We start from the raw sequence: 25,441 nt of genomic DNA, 5'->3' as shown, positions 1-25,441 counted from the left end.
CGGATCGGGACACCAAGAAGCACCGCTCTGTGGAGCTCTTCTGTCAGGGGGCATCTCTGGGGTGAGGCTGTAATCCTGCTGAGGGAGCGAGCAGAGCCCCAGGAGGCTCCTGACAGTGGTGCAGGAAGGCTGGCTCACCCAGTCTGTCTGTCTGTGTGTCTGTCTGGGTCCAAGCGGCGGTGATTTTCAAACTTCGCCTGCAGGGCAGCCCCCGTCCGTCTTGGTGTCTCCTGGTGCTGGCCAGATTCGGCTCCCTGCTTCTCACACGTAATCACTGAATCCTTCTCCCTGCCTCTCGGCTTACTTCCCCTAGACTCAAACCCGAAGGATTCTTGGTCCTTAGGCCCCTAGGACCCACCTGTGACTGCTGCCACCCTGCCACTGTCCCTGTCTCTGTCACGCCTCCTCCATCCTCCTGACCCAGAGTTAGCTCTCCCTCCCATTTATTGTCCCCTAAGGCACTGTACTCCGACTGACCCTGCTGACCCTGCGTGTGCTCGGACCCTGGGGCAGGGCCTGCAGGAGCAGTCAGAGTGGGGGTCGCTGACCATGACCATGACCATGCAGTCCTCTGCTGCCCACCCTCCACTTAACCCCACAAAAACACTGACGGAGTGACTACCTATAACACAATTGATATAGCAGGAAAATGGGCTCAGATTCATCAAGAGGTCGGTTCATTAACTAATAGCTCTACAATATGATAGGACACTACATTTGGCCTGCTTTATGCAGAACAAAGAGATATTGTCCATCACAGAGCCTTCGGCACAACTGCTTCCTGTTCATTAAGTTGGTTCCTACATCCTTGATACAGTAACTAAAGGATAAATCCTATCTGGGTATCAGTAAACTGATGGTTATTAGACCCAAATGTAAATCAGTACCCATCACAGAGTCAAGGATTTGAGCCAGGATACAACTTCAGGGGGGAATGCTAGACCCTAAGTTAACCTGTAAGCCCCACCTGTCCAAGGACCAGGTAACTCCCTGCAGCTCTGGGAATTGTAATTCTTGGAAAAATAACAACAAAGCCCATGGAAAAGTACGGTGGCCTGTGGGTTCAGTCCATATAAGCCCATATGTGGCTGCAAAGCTTCCAGGAATGACCCTGATCAAATCCATCTTGGTCGGTATATGAGACTTTAATTCAAAGCTTACTTTAATTTGAAAATGAAAAACAGTTTATGCAAGGCATACATCTGCCCCTGCCACCATGTGACCCACCAGCCTTTGCCAGTCTTCTGAGATCCTTGCATGTCCCTTCCCCCGGGCCTCAGACTGCACACTAGTTCCTGGCCCCTCCTGCACCACTGTCCTCTGAGTCTCCCGTCAGAACTCGGGTGCATGCCAGATCTCCCGTCCTAACCTGTGCCCCACAGACTGTCCCCACTTTCTCTGTGGGAATGTTTTCCCTCTTTGAAATGTCTCCACGACAAACTTGCAAAAACGAAGGAAATAAAAACTATAGGGCAGCCTTCTAGGCTGTCTTTAACTGTCTACCACTCTGAAGGTATTTCCCTAGTCTTTCCTCAGATTCCCTACCCAGAACTCCATGTACTTCCACAGCAGATCCCAAATGTCATGTCATTTCTTGTGTGCGGCATCCAGTCCTCATGTCTAAAATAATCAAAAGTTCCTCCTTCTCTATCGTCTCAGAAGGGACATGAGCCGTCATGTGGGTACTGTCCGGGACTCAAACCTGGGTGCTGTGGAAGGGCAGCCAGTGTTCTTAATGGCGAAGCTACCTCTCCAGCCCCTGGGTTTACTTTTTGAGCCATGCCATATTCCCTGGAGCTCAGGGGGTCACCCCATGAGCAGGTCTCTCTGAGCTGTGTTTCCGGAGAGAGGGGCATGGACAACTTAGCAGAAGCAGACTCAGGACAGTTGTGCAGTGGACAGCACCGGGGCGGCCCCTCTATGCCCTCGGCCTCTCTTCTCAGGATGCTTTTCTAAATGCATTACAGTGTTAGGGCAGCATGCTTGGTGTGACTTCATGAGCTCACTCTGAGTGCCTAGCTTCTGTACCAAGGAAAGAACCAGAGTTGTAACACCAGACCTCTTACTTGGCTTCAAGGAAACCTGCTTAATGATAGTAATGTCACCCCTGTGGGATACTCATACCCATCATGTCCTCACAGTAAATTGTTTTGCATCAACTAAGTAGTGTTGTCGTGATCACATTTTGAGAGTTTTAGAGGTGAGGAAGTGGAAATTCAGAGAGGTTGTGTAATTTGACCAAGGTCACACAGTGACACAGTGTCTTAGTTATTGTTTTATTGCTCCTGAAGAGACACCATAACCCAGGCAACTCTTATAAAAGAAAGCAATTAACTGAGGGTTTGCTTATAGTTTTATAACCATTGAGCAGGAAGCAGACAGGTATGGCTGAGACCTTTATATCCCGAGCCCTAGGCAGCAGACAGAGAAAGAGGCAGTGAGCCCAGTGTGGGCTTTTGAAACTGCAAAGCCCGTCCCCCAGTGACACACCTCCCAACAAGGCCACACCTCCTTAACCTTCTTAAACAGTTCCAGTAACTGGGCACCAAGCATTCTAACAGATGAGCGTTGGGGGCTGTCCTCATCCAAACCACCACACACAGTGCGTCGGTGAGCCGGAGTATTTGACAGTGTCACCATGCTCGTACCTTGTCACAAGGATGGCTCTACAGACAGTGGCTCTTTCCAGGGCTGGTGCATACCGTAAGAAAATGAGAGGAACTGGCCTGCAGACTCCCAAGCATATTAAGTGGGAAGTCAGTTTAACAAAGCATGATGGGTTAGCGTGTGCTGTGTGACATGTTCATCAGCCCATGCATGTGCCACCAGAGTTGGACGGGGTGCCATGATGGTGGTGTCACCAGAGTTTGACAGGGTGCCATGATGGTGGTGCCGCCAGAGTTTGGCGGGGTGTCCTGATGGTGGTGCCGCCAGAGTTTGGCGGGGTGTCCTGATGGTGGTGTCACCAGAGTTGGACGGGGTGTCCTGATGGTGGTGCCGCCAGAGTTGGACGGGGTGTCCTGATGGTGGTGTCGCCAGAGTTTGGCGGGGTGTCCTGATGGTGGTGTCGCCAGAGTTGGCGGGGTGTCCTGATTGTGGGTGGGCAACTGAAGGAATCTCTTGGTTGACGGGAGATAAATACAGCTATTGAATTGATTGGGATGTTCCTTCAAAACTAAGTTTGTACTTCTAATAAACTTCAATAGCATGGCAAATGCTTTTGCTACAATAGCATATTTAAAGGGTTATAGGAAAATCTAGGAGAAAGCCCATTAACATACCTAAGTGACTGGATTTGGTGGTAGATGGCCATGCAGGAAAGTGTTCCCTTTCTTTGTGAACCCTATTATGTGCTCTTATACTTCTGGGTGGATACGGTCATCTTGTACTGACTCATGTCTTCCTGGTTTCCAACCTTGTCCTCGCCTGAGCTAGACTCGGGCCAGCCTTGGGCTTGCTCATCCCCAGTGTCCATGACAGGTCAGTGCTCTCTTCTTTCTTTTTGGTTTGTTTTCTCGAGATAGGATTTCCTCTGCGTAGCCCTGGCTGTCCTGGAACTAGCTCCGTAGACCAGGCTGGCCTCTGTGTAGCCCTGGCTGTCCTGGAACCAGCTCCATAGACCAGGCTGGCCTCTGTGTAGCCCTGGCTGTCCTGGAACCAGCTCCGTAGACCAGGCTGGCCTCTGTGTAGCCCTGGCTGTCCTGGAACCAGCTCCGTAGACCAGGCTGGCCTCTGTGTAGCCCTGGCTGTCCTGGAACCAGCTCCGTAGACCAGGCTGGCCTCTGCCTCCCAAGTGTTGGGATTAAAGGCGTGTGCCACTGCCGCTGGCCAGCTCAGTGCTCCTGTGGCGTCCCATGACTGCGACACCTTCCACCTTTATTCCGTCTATAGCATGACTGTCTCTCCTTTATCCTTTCCTAGTGGCACTAAGGAAGACAGAAACCAGCCATCATCTCTCCCTCGACAAAGCCAACGTCCCACCTGAAGTTTTCCAGAGATCATCACAGTTGGCAGAGCTACCCCAAAAGCCACCACCCGGAGACCTGCCCCCGAAGCCCATGGAACTGGCCCCTAAGCCCCAAATTGCAGAGTTGCCGCCTAAGCCTGGAGAACTGCCCCCCAAGCCCCAGCTAGGTGACCTTCCCCCCAAGCCCCAGCTCTCAGACCTACCCCCCAAACCACAGGTGAAGGACCTGCCCCCCAAACCACAGCTGGGAGACCTGCTGGCAAAGTCCCAGGCCAGCGAAGTCTCATCCAAGGTGCAGCCACCCTCAGAGGTCACGCAGAAGTCACACGTAGGGGATCTGTCCCCCAACGTGCAGGCCAGAGAAGCCATCCAGAAGCAAGCATCTGAGGACTCCAGTGACCTCACCCCCACGCTGCCGGAGACCCCCGTGCCACTGCCGAGGAAAATCAATACGGTGGGTAGGGACGGGGCTCTTCCGGCAAAGCCGTCATACTTTTCCTTTCATGGTGCTGGGAACAGGACCGAAAGCTGCGTGTGCGCGCTCTACTCTGCCAGTGAGCCGCACCCTCAGACTCTCGCAGTTCCAGAAGGTGAGGGGCCGTATGCTCCACCTCAGTAAGCACACTGGCCCACACGCTGTCTCCCACCGATTGAAGCGGCCGGGGTGGTTTGGAGCCCGGTGGCCACAAACAGCTGGCGTGCTGTGGGACCTGGCTTCAGTGCCCGACGCAGCTGCCTGGCTGGCACTCATCCTCTGAGCCTGGCTCCTCGGGGACAAGAGGAGCCTGTATGGTGCCCGGCTCAGGGACAGCAGTGGCCACGTAACAAGCATGCAGCCATGGTGCCTCTCACTCAGAAGCCATGAGGGTTGAGCTTCACCGCCCCCTCGGATCAGTCTCTGTCCCTCCCCACTGTGTCTGCCCCCCAGAACCAGAGAGAAAGCCCCCAACACCCCCACAGGTGGGGTTGTGCAGTGGCCTTATCGCCCTGTCATTCCATGCACTGTGTCCAACTCTATACATTGTCAACTTTATTGTTATATAAAAATGTTATTTTCAAGACCCCCCCAGTCTTTGTGTAAGTGTGACACTCCAAAGAGGTGTCACACAGGACCCAAGCGCCGCAGATGACGGTAGAGAACCGAAGTTCTTTCCATTGTATCTGACATCTCTGTTGGGTCACTTTTTACACCAGTGCTGCCGGTCACAGGGAACGTGAAAATGACCCGACCCCCCTGGACTTGAGCTCGCTGTCATCGGCCCACCATTCTTGCAGCCTTCCATGGCAGTGCTGACAGATTCTCTGGTGTTTGATATGCACAGAACTCCAGTTCATGCTGCCTTAGAGATAGTGTCTTGCTCAGTCCTCGCCCTTACAAACTACCACACGACAGCCCTTCTCAGTCTCTCAACACTGAGAGGACAATCGGCTGCTGTGGCTCTGGTCAGCCTTCCAACCTCCCCCAGCACACATACCCAGCCCCTCCCCTCCCCTGGGAGCATCAGGAAAGCCAGAAAGGAGCCAGAGCCAGAGGAAACAGACACTTGGCCCAGAGCACTCACTTAAAGAGATAACTTGCCAGTTGGGAGCGCTGGCTGTTCTGCCAGAGGACAAGGGTCCAATTCCCAGCCCCCACATGGCAGCTCATAACTGCCTGTGACTCCAGTTTGAGGGGATGCAACACCTTCACACAGACATAAATGCTGTGCATGAAATAAAAAAAAAGAGGTAACTTGCCATTTCTGTTGCTAATAATCTAATTGGCTGGGTGTTAAAAATATTCCTTAGAAGGTACTGTCTCTGTTTACACCCAAGTCCTGTTCCCTGGGTTTCCCTGGCGTGCCCTGACCCGTTTTGCAGGCGGCCCTAGGAAATCCCTCTATGCTGCACATCACCATGCAGAAAATGCACGTCCTGCTCACTTTCGTAGCTTCTGCTGTCGTTTCTGTGCAAGCCGATGCTGTGGGGGCATCAAGGAAGGACAGATCTCTTAGTGCATCTTGGGAAAGCTGAGCTGTGATCGCTACCTGCATAGGTTGCCCTCTGCCAAAAGTTGATGCTAGCCAGAGGAGGGGCTGGCGTTCCTGAGAGTGCACGGTGCCCAGGGAGCATGTCGGTCTTCGGTGCACACGCATGCACACACATGCGCATACCAACACGTGGGGAAGTCTAGGCAAAGAGGAATCACCTGCCGGGGTTCGCCCGCCCTGTGACGTGTGGTTCCGTTTCTCCCTTCTTTGTGTGCTCTCTGTTGGAAGCTGTTTTTTTCTTTATTCCAGGGAAAAAACAAAGTGAGACGGGTGAAGACCATTTATGACTGCCAGGCAGACAATGACGACGAGCTCACGTTCATCGAGGGAGAAGTGATCATTGTAACAGGGGAAGAGGACCAGGAGTGGTGGGTACGTGCCTGTGTCTGTCTGTCTGAGCGGCCAGTCCTCCACTCTCCGCTCCAGAGGCGGGTGTGAGGGTCCTGTAGGTACACAATTCACCCTGGGGCCGTTCACATTCGCCCTTCTGTCACTACGTGTGTGCCTTAGCAAGACGTTACTTTGGAAATGGGCCAAGCCACCCTGACTGCTTTTCTTGGTCAGAATGAGTGAGGGGTGCTTAGGGATGCTTCCTGGGTGGGTCTCTTCAGGGACAGAGTCTGAAGTCCCCCAATGGTGTCCCTTACTAGCCCTGTGGACTTGAGTCAAGCTCATTCGTCTGTAAACCTGTTTCCTCTGGGGGCAGCCCGGGGACGGAGTCGTACTTTAGGAGGATTGTCTAGGTCTCACTCTTGTCCGTTAATGTTACCGTGTGGAGTCCAGAGGTGCTAAGTAACTGGTGACTCCAACAGAGACCCCTGGGAATAAAGGAACACTTTTACGATGTTTCAGTAGCATGCCCAGGGAAATTCTATGAGCCACCAACCAAACACGCATCCCAGGAAAGAGGTTAAAATTCTAATACTGGTGTGTACCTCATGGAACCTTCTGAGAGCTCACTCAGGAAAGGTTGGTGAGAGAGGTAGGCCAGGCCCTACCACTAACCACGATCGTTGGAGGAAGCCGGTACCACAGAGGCCTAGGCACAGCGCACTCCCCCACAGGTACCTGGGGGAAGGGAAGGCTGGCCTATCCAGCTCTCCAGTGCATCCATCAACGGATTGGGTGGGCACCTACAGCTATATAATTGCTAATCTTGCTGCAGAGGCCAGTGAAATTAGCATTGATCTCGTTGAGGTAACGGGGAAGTTTTGTAACCGTGGCTCGCAGGTTTAGGCTGCAAATGGTAAAACTGCCACAGGCCACTATCAGTCTCTGCACACCGAGGACCTCTGTAGAAGGTCGTCCTTTCTTTTTTTAATCTTAAGTAGACAGGCCTGAAGGAGGGACTTTTTTTTTCCTCTTACCACGTTTTGTAAGGAAGAGGCTTATAAAGGTTTGCCTGGGGTTCCCCACGCATGCCTGCTCGTCGGAGCATGAAGCGTAGACACAGAAGGCGACGCCTGCGCGAGCCTTCCTCGGGACCATGCAGAAGTGCTGGTCTTGCTGTGTCGTTTACTGTCGTCAAGCACAGCGTGGCTCACCGAAGGGTGGGGTGGGTGAGCCTGGTGCCGCCTCCTGTCTAACGACTCCCTTCTCCCCGCAGATCGGGCACATCGAAGGACAGCCTGAGCGGAAGGGTGTCTTTCCCGTGTCTTTTGTTCACATCCTGTCTGACTAGCAGAAAGCAGAACCTTCTGTCCGTCCACACCCTTCATGCCAGACCGCCGCCTCCATGCAATCCTCTATACAACCTGTATATAGCTGCTGTTACAGACCACGAACTCATGGAAGGCCACTCAGGAGGGGAATATAGTATGTATTGTAAATATCCTGTGGTCTCCTGCCTTCGCCAGTATTAGGGTAGCCTCGGGACCTGGTGCGCCTTACCGGCTTGCCACAGCCGTCCTTGGCATCTGGCACGTCCATCTCTCTCTGCGCTGTCCTGTGAGCAGACTGAAACCAGGAGTGTAGGAGCTGCTGGTTCTCCACGTGAGGGCTCTCCAGCAGCCGCTGAAGGGTGCAGAGCCGACCCCTCCTAACAATGCAGTATTCTCAGTGGCGTTACTGAACATACGACATTAGCAGAGGAGGGTCCTGCGCTCCAGGCGGAACGTTTAAGTCAGCCCCTGGCCTGCCAGCCTGTAGTTACCTGTGTCCACAGTTTACAGCTACACGAACCGACTTTGGTATTTATTACAGGAAAGTGCTCAGTTAAATGTGTTCCTCCTTCAGCAAATCCTCACTGACAGAGTCCTCGGCAGCACTGTACAGTGTACGCAGCCTCCTGCAAGCTTAGATGAGTGGATGTGTGCATCTTATGGCGAGGGCCCACCCCTGAGATATTACCTCATTATGCAAAAATTACATATCCTCCATGACTATTTTGACTAAAGCTTAAAACCACGTCTGATGAAGTTCAACTTTGAGGAACCAAGGACTGCCAGAAAATAACCGCCTCTATGTTATGCATGCATCTAGAAGCTTACCCAAATTCTGCCTTTTATAAAGGAACAAACAGTATGAAGAAGTGGACTGTACATTTTTAAACTCGGTTGCCATTAAAGCAGAAGTCACAAGATTGCAACAGTGCTTGTTTCTGGTCACTCAGAGTGTTTGCACACCGCGCTGACGCAGCCCCTCAACTGTTTTCAAGCATCCAAAGTGTCAGTTTGAAATATTTCCTTCACTTTGTCCTTGATTAAACCTTTACTTTTCCGGATGAAAAACTGTCAAGTCAATCTTTCGGTTTTCTAGTGCAGAACCCCCAGGTGCTGACGCGAGGTTTTCTTTTTCTCCTCCTTCCACTCTCTCCCTTAAACTCCGCTCACAGGTTCATTTTCTCATCTTGAACTTACCCTGTAGACACGTGCCCTTCAAATCCGTTTATAACCGTGCTGTGGGACGCTGCTATGAATTGCACTGTGATAAAGCTCTCTGCAAGCCATCTCTGTCTGTCTGACCGTCTGTCTGTCTGTCCGTCTCTGGTTTGTCGTTGCCGATGTTTTCCTTTGTTTTGGTTTTTTCCCCTCATCCCATTCAGTACACTGCATTTCCATCTTAGGCTTCAGTCTGAATTTGGGGAAAGAATGCAGTAGTTGTTTGTACTCCTGGGACCAGGACGGTTCTGATTCCAAGGTGTGTTGTCATTCTGGAGTTGTGTTTGCCTGAGTTGCCGTTTTGACCACCACAGCACAGAAGACAAATAATTCTTTAAGCAGATAATCTCGGCAGCGAAATGAGAAACACTGACTTCACAGAAGCACAGTTGGCAGGAAGCCCGTGGGAAGAACCCTGTCACATTCCCAGTGCCCGGTAGATACTAACGCCGTTCTGCTTACGTGGCTACAGTGAGAACCCCGAATAGCCACGCAAGAAATAAACCTTGCATGACAAACCTTCAAAGTCCCCTATCAGCTCTCACTGGAAACTGATCTTAAGCCATCGTTTCCATAGTATCTGAGCACCTGTGCATCCCTGCATCAAGCCCAGAGCAAAAGGTCCCCTAGCAGCCAGCCAGCAGCCTGGAGTTAGAGCCACGGTGGCTTTAGGAATGTGGTGGCTGCCCAGTGTCCCAGTTACTTCACACATCCTCCAGATGCGCTGAAGTTGCGTTTCCGAGGTCTGGGCTGATTTCTGCTCTCTTGCATGTGAAGTAAGCTGGTTTTTAAACAGCGGCTCCATCTCCAGGATGCCCAGAGGTTGTTATGACCTCTTCTGCTGCAGGAACTCACACAGATGTGTGTCCGTACCTTTCTTTTCCCGTTTTTGTTGGTTTCCCATCAGAACTTTTGCATTCTCTCTATGGGACATAGGAAAACTAGGTAGACATCCTTTGGCAATCTTGTTAAGTTTAAATCTGACCTTGCTGTGGAACCTTGATGAGCCACGATCTGCGATTTTGTACATGACATAATATTTTGAAGGTATGCAACCTTAAGAAAGAAAGCAAATTCATTCCTTTTTTTTCCCCCTAGAAGGGAAAATTATATCTGCAAACAGTGTATCTTATTTTCCTGTTGGATAGCAATTGTTATTTATTTTTTTATTGCCTACTACTCGGACATGGTATATAGGAGCCCTGCCGTGCCTGCCCATAGCCAAATCCCACATTCTTACCCGGGAGTCACCACCAAGCATCAGTACATTCTTCATTTCACATGTATTTAATGTGACAGTTTCTCAGTACTGTATGTGTTAATTTCTACTTTTTTAATATTTAAAATTGCTTTTAAATAAACATATTCTCAGTTGATCCCAAGCATCGGAAATGAGGCCATTTTGTGAGTCGTCCACTACTTTACTGACTGGGGGGCCGGGGAGGAATGATGCGTCTCGGGGGTGGCGATGGGTAGCGTAGGTCATCCTGTGTCACAGCTCACTCTGGGTGCACAGCAGCCTGTAGCCTGCCGGCCTCACCTGAGTCGTCTCCCACTCCCACCCCGTGAGGACTCTTCATGGGGAGACAAACATCTGTGCAGCCCAGATGTGACGCTAATGGCCTGATGAATCAGTGTGTTTAATCGCAGCTACTTACCGGAGTTTCCGTGAAGGGCTACTTACAGGAACATGGACATCTTGGGCAGCTACACCACTAAAAAACGGTAACGTCTTATATCAGGGATGGGAGGGGCCTTGTTAGCCCTTCACCCAGAAACTCTTAACCACCTGTGTATCTTTAGGGAGGGGCATCCCCCCCTTCTTCCTCCTCCATGATGAGTGCAAAGGGTCTTCTTGCAGGCAGTCACAGCCACTGAACATTCATGGCAGCCAACACAGCATGCCTAGAAAGCGTGACACACCACAGCGTCACTCCGTCCCTTTTCCTGCGGCAAGGACCGCCTGCTAACGCGCCGAGTGCTACATCTGCCTGTCTTGTGTGGTTTTGACTCCGGATGCAGCCACACAGCGGGGTAGACGACACAAATGGGCTCTGCAGCATCTACTGTGCCCTCTGTGCGCCCAAGGGGCCTGGAAATGGGGTGCAGGGAAACGCATGCAGGGGTGGAGCTCCGTGGCTGGAAACACACGGAGTCGAGAGTGCACGCATGTCGTTCCGCCTCTGCGGCTGGCCTCAAGATTCCTCTAGTCGAGAGACTTCGTGACACGGTTCTAGTCAGAGACGCCAGTCTGAGCATAGGAAGATGCCACAGTTCCCTCTCTTTAAAGACTAGTGCATCCCTGTCTGTCACGAAGTGAGACAAATACGCACCCAAGGAAAGCATGTCCTACAGGGAAGGCTATGGCTTTTCCATCAGGATATTTCTGGAAGAGGAGAACAGTGACCCGCACAATCCAGGATCAAGGACAGCCGGCCTGTCTTGTGATAAGAGGCAGTCTCTCCTATGGGTGGCTTGTGGTTTCAGTCCTGTGCCTCACGAACTTCACAGCTGACCCCTGGAGAGCGGCAGCCATGTCTGAGAAAACGGTGTAGACACTGGAGGGCCGCTGAGGGCTTCACATAGACAGCCCGTGTTCCTTCACATGTGCACAGCCTCTCGTCAAGGCACAGCTCGAGTGAACACCTCCAGGCCTCACAGTGTGATGGGTAGCCGTGCCAGCACCATGTCCTGTGACCTCAACTGTAGTCCCCTCCCTCGCTGCCCATGTCTTTTCCTTCTCTAAACCTGTGCCCACCTACCCCGTTTGTATTCCTCCCAACTTGCAAGGTGCGGGGTGGGCTGGTGACATGGTCGCTGACGGTCAGCTTCTGTGTGGCCCGTCTCATTGGGCTCTTGTGTTTGGAATATACTTGATCTCCCCAAGTTTGGATATATAGGGGTTACACGGAGCGAATGGCCCCACTTTTGTCATGGGCACTACGCTGAGTGCCCGTCAGCATCCACGGGTACCCGGCTGACGCTCTCGGCCTGGCCTCAGTGGCCGATAGCCCGGATGAGGATTACATCAACTGAATACTCAGCCAAACCTACTAAGCTGATTGACAGACATTCCCTTTGTGGCCAGAGGACAGCAGACCTATGGGTGCAATGGCATCTCCATGTTCTCCCTGCAGCACTCACAGACCAGGAAGAACTCAGGTCAGTGATGTCTGTGGGCTCAGGTACAGGGGAACTGTCAACCAGGAGGCCTTTACAGGTCCAACTCAGAGGCTGCAGGCAGGGCTGGAGAGTGGCACCTGAGAATTGCCAGAGACAGACAGGATGACCCCAGGCTCGTGTTGGCTCTGCTGCAGGAGTGCCCACAGCCAAGCCCTGCCTTTCCTTGCAGGAGGCCCCCGTGCTGCCGACAGCTGACCTGGGTGTTGCTGGATGGGCCCCGTGCAGAGGGGCTGTACGGTGAGGCTGTTCTTGGTGCTTGCGGGTAACACTGGTGTTCCCAGGTTAAGGTAACTTTAATCAGAGTCAAGTCATTTCTGCTGTTGGAGGCCAGACCTGTACCTGGAGACCTTTTGTTCCCTGCCGGAAGTAAGACACTGAGTCAAAACTGGCATGCCCCCAGCCTTCTACCAGACAGCCAGCCACCAGGGGTGTGTGAACCAGGGAGTTTCCGTTTCAGGGCAGTGACTGTGTTTGCCAGAAAGGCCCTACAGAGAGCAGTTCTCGGGTAATGCACACCCGAGTCAGTGGCCGTGTCCTAAAACGTGGAACAGGACCAAGGAGGCAGTGGGGACAGACAGCTGCATTCGGACCCTGAAACATGTAAGGGCCGGAAAACAGGAGTCAGAGCTCAGCCGCACACAGCTGTTTGCAGGAGTGAGTCTTAACCACACAGCTAACCCGAGCCAGGCGTCGGGAAGGCCTTTTGCTTTCGGCTTCTAGGGGAGAGGCCTCTGTTGAGATTCAAATGCCACCTTCAGTTCCAACGGTTCAGTGAACAAGCAGGACAAATGTGTCACCTGCACCATGACTTGACGATGCATTAGGGTTGGGCTGTGAGCTTCTGGCTCCTCAAAAGAAACTCTGTCCCTGGAAACTTGAGTCACAGGAGGAGGGCAGGAATCAGCATTTTAAACCCACACATCAGGTGAGTCCCATGTACCACCAGCAGACACGTCACTCCACCAAAAGGGAGGGTGGTCCGGAGCCCTCTACAGTGCTCTGCACGGGGACTATTGCTTGCTCCATAGTCCGGTGCTGAGAAAGGATGCAGACACAGGTGTTTGGCAGACGCAGCCTCCTCCGCATACCAGGAAACGTGTCAGCAAACATTACTGAGAGGCCAGCACAGGGTGCTTAAGCCCCTGGGAGCCTCAAGTTTCCTTTGTCACATGGTGCTTCATGGCTTACAGCTAAGTACTCAGCCCTGTCAGCCAGGGAAAGCCCTAGGACTCCCTGCCACCTGCGGTTCAACTGGCCAGCCTGTGTGGCAGTTTAGGACCTGGATGGATCATTTGTAACATCAGTGAGGCCCTGAAGGGTCAGAATCGGGAGAGGTTCAGGGTTCCCTCTTTGGTTTTGTTTTAGGGTTTCTTTTTTTTTAATTTATGTATTTATCGTGTATACACACACCAGAAGAGGACACCAGATATCATTATAGATGGTTGTGAGCCACCACGTGGTTCCTGGGAATTGAACTCAGGACCTCTGGAAGAGCAGCCAGTGCTCTTAACCTCTGAGCCATCAATCCAGCCCCTAGAGTTTCCATTTTTATGGGGACAGGTTATTCAGTTATGTTTTATTTCATTTTGCTAAAAACAGGGCTGACCTGGAATTCACTGTGTAAGCCAGGCTGGTCTCAAACTTCTGGTGATCACCCTACCTCTGCCTCCTGAATTCAAGGGTTACAAGACCCGGGAATCAAAAACAAAAACAAAAAGCACCTTGGATTCTGACCTTTAACCTCTCCGAGCTTCAGGTTTTTCCTCTGTGTAAATGGAAGAACGGCCTTAGAAATGAACTGTGTTTCCCAAACGAAGATAGGAAACGGGAAGGATTTTCCTCACCTTCCTCGGGGACAAATGAGAAATTAGGGAAAAGAATCTACTGAGGGCTGGACATGCAGTCGGTGGTCACTTGGCCTTTCTCAAATGATAGAGCGTGTGACATGGTCAGTAGGTAGAAGGGGTCTGCAGGACCCCTGGGAACACCAAGTAGACCAAAGCAAGGTGCTGCAGGGGGCTCCAGCTGGGGGTGCCGATGTAGCCCTGTCCTGATGCCATTTCTACCTGAAGATGTCAGCAGATTCCTCAGGGATGGACTTGTCCCCGTCCTCACCCCCCTGCCCACCCCCCCACCCCGTCCCCCTAGAGTTTCTACATGAGTCACAGACTTGACACAGGCTAGCAATCGGAGTTCCCATAGACTCCACTTGAATTAACATGCTAGGGTGGTCACAGAGGTCAAGGAAAGTCATTCGCCAGGTTTGGTTTGGTTTTGGTTTTGGTTGTTTTACATAGGGTTTCTCTGTCTAGCCCGGCTGTCCTGGAACTTGCTTTATAGACCAGGCTGGCCTCAAACTCATGTAGATCCTCCTGCCTCTGCCTCTCGAAGTGCTGGGACTAAAGGCGTGCTCAGCTCACCAGCTTCTAATGGGAGACATTGCACAGAAACCAGCTGGAGTAAGGCAGGAGGACAGGAAGCAGGGCTTACAACCTACCCTCCAGGAAGAGGAAGTACCGGGGCCTCTGTTTCCCTCCTGGAGCTCTATCTCTTCGGGGTTTGGGGAGGCTTTGTTCTGAGGATAGATTGGTCCAGTGATCCTCCGTGGAAGGCTCACCCTCATCTTGAGTCCTCTGTCCTGGCTGGGTGGGGCATAGGACTAAAAAGTCAGAACCCTTTCATCTTTTGCCTAGGCCTTTCCATAGTCAGCCTTAGGAGGCAGCAACTACCCGCCGTGCATTAGCATATAAAAAGACACTGTCACTCCTGAGGTTCCAAGGAATTCAGAAGTTGTGTGCCCGGAGACAGGAGAAAGACCTGTACACACATTTCAGGATCTCCCAGGGTCACTCTTGTAAAGGGGAGCAACTGCTCCCCTTTCTGAAGCTCGTGGAGCCCCCGCACCCCCAGAGAAGGTCAATGCCAGGGAGCCCTGCTGCACTTGGCTCTGCACGCTTAGGCGGCATACTGCTGACTCCCACCAGAAGCCCGCAGCCGGACAATGGACCTCTTATGGAGTCCTAAGCTGCAGAACAAAGATGCAAGGGGCTCATTGTCTGAATGTGCCAGCCTAGTTCCTGCTCAGCTGGAACCACTTAACCCCCAGCTGGGAGCAGTGGCACAGGCCTGTCGTCCCAGCTACCAGGGAGGCTCAGACAGGAAGACCATGAGTTCGAGACCAGCCTGGGCAACACACACACACAACACACACACACACACACACACACCAGCTACTAGGACTCTACCTCCAGTCACCAGCTTCTCCCTGATGCTTTCTTCATGGCTATGCCAGCCTAAGACAAGACCAGCAGATATGCCCAGGCTAGCTCTTCCCAACCTGGTCTCTGTAGCCTTAGCTTTCCTCTCCACCAGAAGCCTGGAAGGCCCACCCTCGTCTGTACCACAGTAGAAGATGCTAGTGTCTGTAGGATGTATTCAGTAAGGAGAAGGGAAGGAACATTCCAGACTAGACAGAGGTTGCAGTGGGTAAAGCACTGTCGAAGCAGCCTCACCACCCAGGGTCCAGGCGAAAGCTGGATGCAGAGGTATAGACCTCTATAGTCCCTGCATATCCCTCCAGGGAGGTGGGGGTGAGAAACTGGGGAGCCAGAGCTCACAGGCCTGCTGTGAGCAATAAGCAAGAGGTCCTGTCTGGAGGCAGACAGTCTGGACTAACCCCTGAGGTCCTCCCACCACATGTGCGCTGTGGCACACAAGCGTGCACGTGTACCCACACAGGAGACTGAACAGTCGGTCCGCAAACCCGTGCTGAATTCCACAAATGACTGCCGAGTCCAAGAAGCCAGACTCAAGCGGATTAGGTTTATAAGATGCCTAACGTACCAAAGTGGATGGATGACCTACGAGAAACACGGTTACGTGTCAGACTGAGGTATCCACTAGAGAGGCCCTGGGGGTCACGGCTTGGGGTGCAAACACTAATCTACTTTCGTAGGTGCCAGTCACGGATGCTTGCTCAAGCTTCTTAGACTTTCTCATCCATCCTGCGGTACTGTCTGTGGCGTGCTGGTGAATCTCTAACTAGCTCTTGCTGGTTGTGTTTGTATATTAATTTATATTTTCAATTTATCTCATGCTACATGTAATATATGTAGCAATGATAATTGAAAAGAGACTATGAACTTGAGAGGAAGCAGGGAGACATGGAAGAGGCTGAAGGGAGGAAAGGAACAGATACAGCACAGGTATATGAAATTCTACAAAATACACTTAATTTAGGCCGGGCATTGGTGGCGCACGCCTTTAATCCCAGCACTCGGGAGGCAGAGGCAGGCGGATCTCTGTGAGTTCGAGGCCAGCCTGGTCTACAGAGTGAGTTCCAGGACAGCCTCCAAAACAATACAGAGAAACCCTGTCTCGAAAAAAAATACATTTAATTTAATTGTAGACTAATTTTAAGCTAGGTTTGGTGGCACACAGGTGATCCCAGAACTTGGGAGACTAAGGCAAAGGGATCTCAAGTTCAAGGTCAGAAACAGCTACACAATGAGACCCTAGCTAAAAAGACAAAACCGTGTTTAAAAGAAACTCTTAGTCAAGCAATGCCAGTTCCTATGAAGCCTTCATTTCTACCATAGATGTGACAAACGGTTACCAACATCTGTCTCTGAACAGTAGGCTAGGAAGAGAAGATAAAGTCCTTCCTCACCGGTTTGGAGACCGGAATGTGGACTAGGGGAGGTGGCGGGGGAGAGAGGGTAAAGAGGAGACAGTGGGGGGGGGTTGTGTGTGTGTATGAAAAGGTCACAGCGAAACCATCGTTTTGTACAATTTGCATATGGAGACATTGGTAAATAGTAGAAAACAAAAATACTGTCCTTTGTCAAAGGTTGCCCTGAGCCACCTCCAGAAGCCCATAAGGTATACTTCAGCAGATACCTTTCTTCATAGTCTGCGCTAGATGGCTCTGGCCAAGAGCGCTTGTTGCTCTCATGGAGGACCTGGATTCCGTTCCTAGCACCCACATCTATAACCCCAGTTCTAGGGGGCCCAGGGCTGCCTTCTGACCTCCCGAGTGCTGGGATTACCAAAGCACACCACCACATCCATCCTTCACTTCTTTTTATTGCCAAATCATCTCCCACCGCGGGGCCGGCCTCTCCTCCTCTGACCGCTGTTATGGTCTGCAGTGAACCACACTGCTGGGAATCTCTGTGTGATGTTTCTGGTGGGCTTGCTCTTCTCTGCGGGCCTTGAGATGGGAGTGGTGGGGCATGGGGCGGGGCCTCGTGAGGACCTGCCTGGAGATCTCCTACCACAGCCCCCCAGACTTCCATCCCAGCAGCAACGCAGGCGGCTTCCCATTCGTCAGTGACCTCACCCATACTGCTTTTCTATTTTTATATCCTAAAAAGGGTACAGCGATCGCGAACGGTGGCTTTGATTTGCATTTCCCTGAAGGCTTATGATGCTGAGTCCCATTTGCAGATCTGTGAAGGAAGACATTTTTCAGATCCTTTACCCATCTCTAAATGTCTGAGCTGTACTGTTTATCTATTGGTTTTATTTTGGTTTGGTGGGGGGTGTTATATTTTTCTTGTCTGATTTGGGTTTGGGGATGCTTGGGGTTTTTTGTTGTTTTGATTTTAGCTTTTTGAGACGAGGCTGTGGGACCTAGCCGGGCCTCAAAGTCCTGAGGATCCTCCTGCCTTAGCTTCCAAAGTGCTTCAACTGCGGGCATGTCAGGCTTTGCCGTTCTTACAGTCTAGATATAAGCCCTTCCCAGCTGTAAGACTGGCAGGTTATTTTTCTGCCACTTGTGGGCTGCATTTTTCTTGTTCTCTTCGGATCACTCGTTTGCTGTTCAAGAAGATGAAGTTTCTGAAGCACATACTCAAAGCCTTCAGAGGCTGGGTGGGTCATCTGGGACATGCGAAGTGGCCCTTGGTTTCACTCCTGGAACGAATGCTGTGTTTGGTCCAACTTTGGATTTGCATGAACCTGCATTTAAACGGTGTTGTTTAAGAAAAGCAGAGCAAGAGAGAACCCATGCAACAGGGTTCAAGCAGAGGGGCTTTTTAATGGGAAAAGGGATTATAAAAAAGGGAAAGGGGAAGGGGAGACTAGCCTCTGGTGACAGGAACAGCAGGAGGAAGGAAAGAGAGGCAGAGAGAGAGGGAGAGAAAAATAGAGGAGGGGATGGGAGGTGGTCAGGGTCCTTTTAAAAGGGAACCCAGTGAATGTGCACAGGTGGTGCTCTTAGTGGCTGCAGCTGAGGGTGTATCCTGTCATAACCCCAAGAACAGGTCAGTACAGATGCCTGAATACTAACAGTGGTGGTTCCTTTTCTGTTGCTGTCACTGAGAGCCTGAGGCCAGGTAATTTATAAAGAAGAGGCATTCATTTGTACTTAGAAGCCCAATTGGAGGAGACCATGCCTGCTGGGCATAGGATGGGGCTAATTCCTGCCTTCTAACAGAATGGAGGATGCCACATGTTGAGATACCAGAAAGAGGCATTAAGAAGCCACTTCCCCAGTAACTCATTAATCCCCTTACGCAGGCAGCGACTCACCACCACATCTCCCCAAAGACCTGCCTTCAAATGTCACTCACATGAATCAAAGGGTTGAGTTTATAAACAAATGGCAAGCGACTGTCTCCCTTCAAAGCTGAACAGACGCGGGCCAATTACCTGGCTCTTCTGAGCCCTGAGTCTGCTTGTAAGTGAAATGTGGCAGCCACCCCTGGCCCCCAGGATGGACATGGAACGGGCAACTCAAAGGGTTTTAGAATAACCTTTCTAAGCTGGATGTGGTAGGAGGCAGGAGGATTGCCAAGAGTTCAAGACTAAGCTTCATGTATGTAGCGAGTTCCACGTCAGCCATAACTACATAGGAAGACCTTGGAGCAGGGGGTGCAGAATGGGCCTTTCTATATGGTTTGAACGTACACCTGTGTGTCTACCGTGTGTTTGTGTGTGTGTGTGTGTGTGTGTACATAGGTGGAGGACAGAGGTTAACAAATGTCTCTCTCTTGCATTCTAACCTTTTCTTTCTCGTTTGAGACGAGGTCTCACCATGCAGCCCTGGCTGGCCTGGAACTCACCACGTAGACCAGTTTGGTCTCAAATTTACAGAGATCATCTTGCCTCTGCTGAGATTAAAGACATGTACCACGCCCATCTTCCACCTTAATTTTTGAGGCAGACTATCATTGAACCTTGATCTCACTGATTGGCTGGACTGGTTGCTCAGCGAGCTCCAAGAGCCCACCTACCAGCAACCATAACACGGGTTAGGGCTGCCTGTGGCCATGGCTAGCTTCTTACACGGGTGCCGGGGACCTGAATTCAGTTACTCACTAAGCCACCTCCCCAGCCCCTTTACCTACACTTATAAAAGACAGACTTACTTATGTTCTAGTGTGGCCGGGCGTTGGTGGCCTAGCACTCGGGAGGCAGAGGCAGGAGGATCTCTGTGAGTTCAAGGCCAGGCTGGACCGACAGCCTCCAAAACAATACAGAGAAACCCTGCCTCGTAAAACCAAACCAAACCAAAACATCTGTTCTAGTGTGAGCTTGAGGCCCAGTAAGAATCTGCTCAGGTGTTCCCTCTCTCTCCATCTCTCTCTCTCTCTCTCTCTCTCTCTCTCTCTCTCTCTCTCTCTCTCTCTCTGTCTCTCTCTGTCTCTCTCTCTCCCTCTTTCTCGCTCTCTCCCTCTCTGTCTGTCTGTCTGTCTGTCTGTCTGTCTGTCTCTCTCTCTCTCTCTCTCTCTCTGATACACAGCCCCCTTAGTCCTACATACTGCCTTTAGTAGGAGAAACTTTAACCTGATCTACAGTGATGGGGTCCGTGGTGGCGGTGGTGTGACGGCAAGCAGAGGGGCCGGTGACAATGAGGAGATACCATACTTTTTCATTTTCATTATTAAGAGACAAAGCAGTTTGCACCCCTTGTGCCTATGAGGTTTTCTGTCACTGAAGCCAAAGGGAAGTCACACATTTGCTTTTCCTGGCCAGGCGAAATGACCTTCTGACTCCAGTAAGGGTTTCTTTTTTTTTTTTTTTTTTTTTGACTGTCCAGTAAGGGTTTCTTAGTCTCCCCCAAGCGTCTGTCACCGCACTCCTTGAGGGTTGGCAGCCTGCATATCCTGGTGCCACTGACCCTGTGCCTACCATCCTTGTGATGCCCAGCTGGGCTCTGCTTCCTAAGTCAGGTCGCAGAGCTCCCTAGGTAGAGCGGTGGGGGCTCAGGGAGGGGCTGGGTCTCCAGTCCTACAGTCCTTCGGATGCTGACTTCCCGTAAAGAGTTGATCCACCAGCTACAGGCATGCTCTCCTAAGAATGCACTGCGGGGGTTAATAGTAAAACTGAAACTGTTGTGAAGTTCCTCTTCTGGGCCCCTGGGCCCCTGGTGGTAAACTCCCTCCGGGTTCTGAGTCAGAGGTGCGACCAAGGCGGAAGTGCTGGTGTCCGGGATGGCGGCTCATCGTCTCTGCTCAGAGACTGGCCTTGCAGGCAGGATGCCTCTGCCCACACACAGCTCCCAGGGCAGAGCTCCAGGGATGCCATGGAGGAGTAGGGCCCAGAGCCAAGACGAGGCACTTCTCACCCCTGCCACGTAATATGCTAAAAATGTATATCGGTCCAGCACCTAACCCGACATGGCAACCCAGGAGCTGCTGCAAACCTGTACGGGGTCGACGGACCTTCTGAGTCTCCAGGTAGACAGAGGAAGCCTGCTGAGTCAGCCAGGTTCCTGCTTCTCACACACACACCCTCCCCGCGCCGGGGACGTTCTGATTAGACGATCACAATCATTCTTTGTAAGGTAACAGTTACACACTTAAAAAAAAAACTTATGACATCACGTGGGTCCGAATGGAAAGAGAAGAGCTGAGGTACAAGTGGCTGGCGCCTGGGTTCTGGCTGGCGCCTGGGTTCTGGCTGGCGCCTGGGTTCTGGCTGGCGCCTGGGTTCTGGCTGGCGCCTGGGTTCTGGCTGGCGCCTGGGTTCTGGCTGGCGCCTGGGTTCTGGCTGGCGCCTGGGTTCTGGCTGGCGCCTGGGTTCTGGCTGGCGCCTGGGTTCTGGCTGGCGCCTGGGTTCTGGCTGGCGCCTGGGTTCTGGCTGGCGCCTGGGTTCTGGCTGGCGCCTGGGTTCTGGCTGGCGCCTGGGTTCTGGCTGGCGCCTGGGTTCTGGCTGGCGCCTGGGTTCTGGCTGGCGCCTGGGTTCTGGCTGGCGCCTGGGTTCTGGCCTCTGTAGATCTTCCTGGGCCCACACCGTGGTCAGATCACTCACAGCCCCTCCCCGCCCCCACCCCAGCTCTTCCCCCACCATGGGGCATCTGCTGGCCGTGCCTTTGTCCTGCCCTCCTAGTGTTCTAGGCGGGCTTCCTCCTCTCAGTGAACTGTGGGTTCAGACCGCTGGCCAGTCAGCCAGCTCCTAACAGGCCACACCTGCCTGCCCATCCTCACCATCCCACCTCAGCCAGCACAGGGTGAGTCTGCAGTTGACATCTTCAAGTGGGTGGGGCTACTGAGCCCTGTCCTCCCCCCCACCCCACACACCCCAGCCCTATGGAAGAGCCCTGGAGAAGCACATCTTTCCTGGTGGCCCAGCAGAGGGTCTGAAACTCTGATCCGGTTGGCGTTTGTTGGCCTTGGTAGAAATAAACTGAAGCCTGCCTAGCACTAGGAGGCAGAGGCAGAAGGCTTTCCTAAAGTTTGAGTGTGAGGCTGGCCGAGGTTAGAGTGTTAAGTCTCCGACTCAACGAAACAAAGCGTAAATGGACTGAAAAGCATTCAGAGAGGAAGGAAGGTTAAGGGGGGCCTCAGGAACAGTCATAGGAACGGCCCGGTTGCAGGGACCAGCAACCCAAAACGGTGGTTTGAGAGGGAGTAGAGTCTACATCCCACCCTTCCCGGGGACCTAGCATGGCCTTGAGCAAGCCTTTTAGTCTCCCAGCTCTACCCTCCTCCCCTGTACACTCGGTAGCACACTCTGCGGTGTCCTAGCGCCCATGCGTAGGGGTGTGCAATCTTTTTGCAGGGTCAAGCTGTTGTTCTGCTGAAACTGATGAGCCTGAGGGTAAGAAGGGGCCCTCAAACCCTCACCTGGCTGCTCACTTGAACTTAATCAAAACAGTGAAGTTGGGGCTTAGGAGTCCGCCAGCCGAAAGAGCCCCCATCAGCCCCTGCTCTTCCTCATACCCTGGAGAAGCTGGGCTGTGGGCTCCAGGCTGACCTGGAACCTCCAAGGCTCGTGTACAACAACCGAGGGAGAAAGAGAGACCCAGGGAGACCCTGGCGTGTGAACTCCTGAGAACAGCTGGGTCCCAGGTGCAATTCTGCCCGGTCCCACGTGTGTCTGGGTTCAGGGAGGCTGAGGGGCCTGGGGAGTGCATTCTGTGTGCCAGGAAGTGTTCTAGCCATCCCGAGTGCGAGCACATCTCATCTGCTGTAGGGTGCAGGCTCACTCGTCCATACAGATCAGACCCAGGGCTCGGGTGGTTTTCTATGGCCTCGAGAACAAACAGGCCTAGTACTTTATATCAACACATTTCTTATGGCTACTGAGGTTAGAAGTCTAAAATCAAGGGCGATGGTTCTTGGAAGTTTCAGGACATCATTTAGTGCCGGGCATTGGTGGCTCATGCTTTTAATCCCAGCACTCGGGAGGTAGAGGCAGGCCAATCTCTGTGAGTTCGAAGCCTGGTCTACAGAGTGAGTTCCTGGACAGACTCCAAAGCAATACAGGGAAACTCTGTCTCAAAAAACAAAACAAAACAAAAAAGAATTCATTTAGTTAGTTTTCCTATCTTCTTAAAGCTGATTGTTTGCATTCCTTTTTGCTAGCTTCAAGGCATGACACTAACTTCTAGTTTCATGGTCAACTCATCTTTTGATGTCACTCTGACTCTTTATCACCCTTTGGTAAGGTCTCCTATGATTAAAACGTGACTGGCCTCCCTCCAAAGTGGAGATGGTTAAGTCTTCCTGTTCCAACGGCACCCACAGCACTGAGGGCTTTGTCCATGGCAATGCAGGCTCTCTTTCTGTCTCTATGTTTGTGTCTCTGTCTGAATCTGTCTCTGTTTCAGTCTGTCTATCACTCCGTCTGTCTGTCCATGGCTCTGTGTCTCTGTCTGCCTCTCTCTCTGTCTAGCCATGTCTCTGTGTCTGTCTGTCTGACTCTATTCCTGCTTCCGTGTCTGTATGTCTGTCTGTCTATCTCTCTTACACACACACACACACACACACACACACACACACACTCCCCAGCCAGGGCAAGGCCAGTCCAGCAGCTGGCTGCCTGTGGTCAGGACTGACAGACCAGGAGGCTAGCGGGTAGCTTCTGGTGACATCTAGGAACCGCAGCCTTGCTTAGCACCCCTCTGTGTCCCTAATCAGTTCCCAGCATCTGGCAGCCTCTGAGGCTCCTAGGCTCCAAGGCTCCAAGGCTCGCAGCATAGCTGCTACATCCCATACATCCAGGCTCCGGGGACATGGGACAGAAGCACACAGGCTGCTCCTGGAAGCTGAGAGCCCATTCAGAAAAACGGATGCATGTGGTGCTTACCAGATTGACAACATGTTCCAGGAGGGGTCACATGCGCAATGGTCAGGCCTCTTAGCCATGCACGTAGGAGGTGCCAGGAATGCCAGCACCGACAAGCATGCCAACTCTTGGAAATGCCAGGTTCATCAGAGCAATACAACACTGTGCTCGGCTAAATTCTTTTTCTTTTGAGAGACAGGGACTCATAAGTCATCCTGGCTGGCCTGGAACTCAGTATGCAGACCAGGTTGGCCTCCAACAATGCAGAGATCTCCCTGCTTCTGCCTCCTGAGTACTGGGATTCAAGGCAGGGGCCACAACACCCAGCAAAGTAAACTAGAAATATAAATAAACAAGACATGTTAACTTCATTGTGTCACATACACGCAGTCGCAGATGCTCAAGAGGCTGAGGCCGGAAAGGCACAAGTTTTGAGCTAACCTGGGGTACGCTTGTACACATGGGAAGCATTTAAGAAGGATTTATGGGTCTAAGGTGAGATTTTCCTCACTCTGGGTCTAACCTTTCTGAAAGTAGGTCATGATACTTAACAACTTTGAAGCCAAATGTCTCTCCGTCTCTCCTGACCATTCCACAGTTGGTCTGCAGACCTCCCTCCCATCCTCCATGTGGACAGGGGAGGTACAGAGAAGGACACCCTGCAGGGGGACCGTTGATGAAGCCAGTAATGCACAATAACCCTGATCACAGACGTCTATGAAGGCAGACTGTCTGGAGCCCGCCCAAGGGGATTCTTTTTTTTTTTCTTTTTCTCATATTATGTATTTATTTATTTTACACACCAACCGCAGTTTCTCCTCCCTTCTCTCCTGTTCCCTCCACCCATCTCCCTTTCACCCCCCCCCATCACTCCTCCATTCAGATGCTGTAAGGGTTCCCATGGGAGTCAGCAAAGCATGGCCCATCACGCTGAAGCAGGACCAAGCTCCTCCCCCTGCATCAAGGCTGAACCAGGCATCCCTCCTGGGAAATGGGTTCCAAAGAGCCTGCTCACACATCATGGACAGGTCCTGGTCCCACTGCTAGAGACCCCATAAAAGATCAAGCTACCCAGCTGTCACCCACATGCAGCTGGCCTAGGTCAGTCCCATGCCAACTCTGCTGCCCATCCAGAGCCTGTGAACTCTCACAAGCTCACGTCAACTGTGTCTGTGGTTTCCCCATCATGATCCCCGTTCCCTGCCCCTTGCTCATCTGATCTCTCCTCCCTCTCTTCGATTGGACTCCCAGAGTCCAGCCTGGTGCATGGTTGTGGATCTCAGCATCTGCTTCCATCGGTTACTGGATGAAGGGTCTATGATGACGGGTAGTCACCAGTCTGATTACAGGGGAAGGCTGTTCTTCCTAGCAAACTTATTCTGGACACAAATTAGCGCATTTTTCTGTATGCACTGTGCTCCATGCACTAGAAGCCAATGTCTGTGCTCCGCTAGGCCTCTTACAGAGGAAGGCAGAGAGGAGCGCCGTGCAGGCAGGAATATATTGCTGTTCCTCACTGGAGATTAACGAGCACCCTAAATCTATGAAGACGTAGGCCTGGTCTGGAGTAGCAATGCCCGCAAGGATGCAGAGAGGGACCCTCTTAGAGGATCCCTACAAGTTAGAGCCATTTCGAGAAAGTCTCAAAACCTGCAAATGCCTACTGTTGATGGCTACCAGGGGCCGACAGAACTCCCAACTCAGGGACATGATCGTCTTTGAAGATCGAGGCGTAACAGGCTCTCAGAAGCGGGCTTACATCTTCTCCTACGCACTAAAAGACGGCGGGGGGGGGGGAGCAGAGGAGGGGGACAGGGGCGAAGGTCAGCTGCCATGGTTGCAGAAGATGCAGTAAGCAGGAAGAG

At 52.1% G+C, this 25,441-nt stretch overlaps 1 protein-coding gene across 11 annotated transcripts in view; it reads left to right on the top strand.

Moving 5' to 3' along the window:
• The window catches only part of Asap1 (ArfGAP with SH3 domain, ankyrin repeat and PH domain 1), a 269,949-nt gene extending 259,691 nt beyond the window's left edge, over positions 1 to 10,258 (top strand). For all 11 annotated transcript variants that reach the window (XM_040730398.1, XM_040730404.1, XM_040730399.1 and 8 more), the window contains 3 exons: positions 3,922 to 4,421; positions 6,247 to 6,369; positions 7,604 to 10,258. In XM_040730398.1, the coding sequence (XP_040586332.1) occupies positions 3,922 to 4,421; positions 6,247 to 6,369; positions 7,604 to 7,678 (698 nt within the window). In that variant the 3' untranslated portion in view covers positions 7,679 to 10,258. The remainder of the gene's footprint in view (positions 1 to 3,921; positions 4,422 to 6,246; positions 6,370 to 7,603) is intronic.
• The last annotated feature ends 15,183 nt before the right edge of the window (positions 10,259 to 25,441 follow it).

This window comes from Mesocricetus auratus, unplaced genomic scaffold, assembly GCF_017639785.1.
Source record: "Mesocricetus auratus isolate SY011 unplaced genomic scaffold, BCM_Maur_2.0 Super-Scaffold_100023, whole genome shotgun sequence".
NCBI classification, from domain to species: Eukaryota; Metazoa; Chordata; class Mammalia; order Rodentia; family Cricetidae; genus Mesocricetus; species Mesocricetus auratus.
The sequence above is the reverse complement of the archived record's forward strand: the minus strand, read 5'-3'. Positions and strand labels throughout refer to the sequence as shown.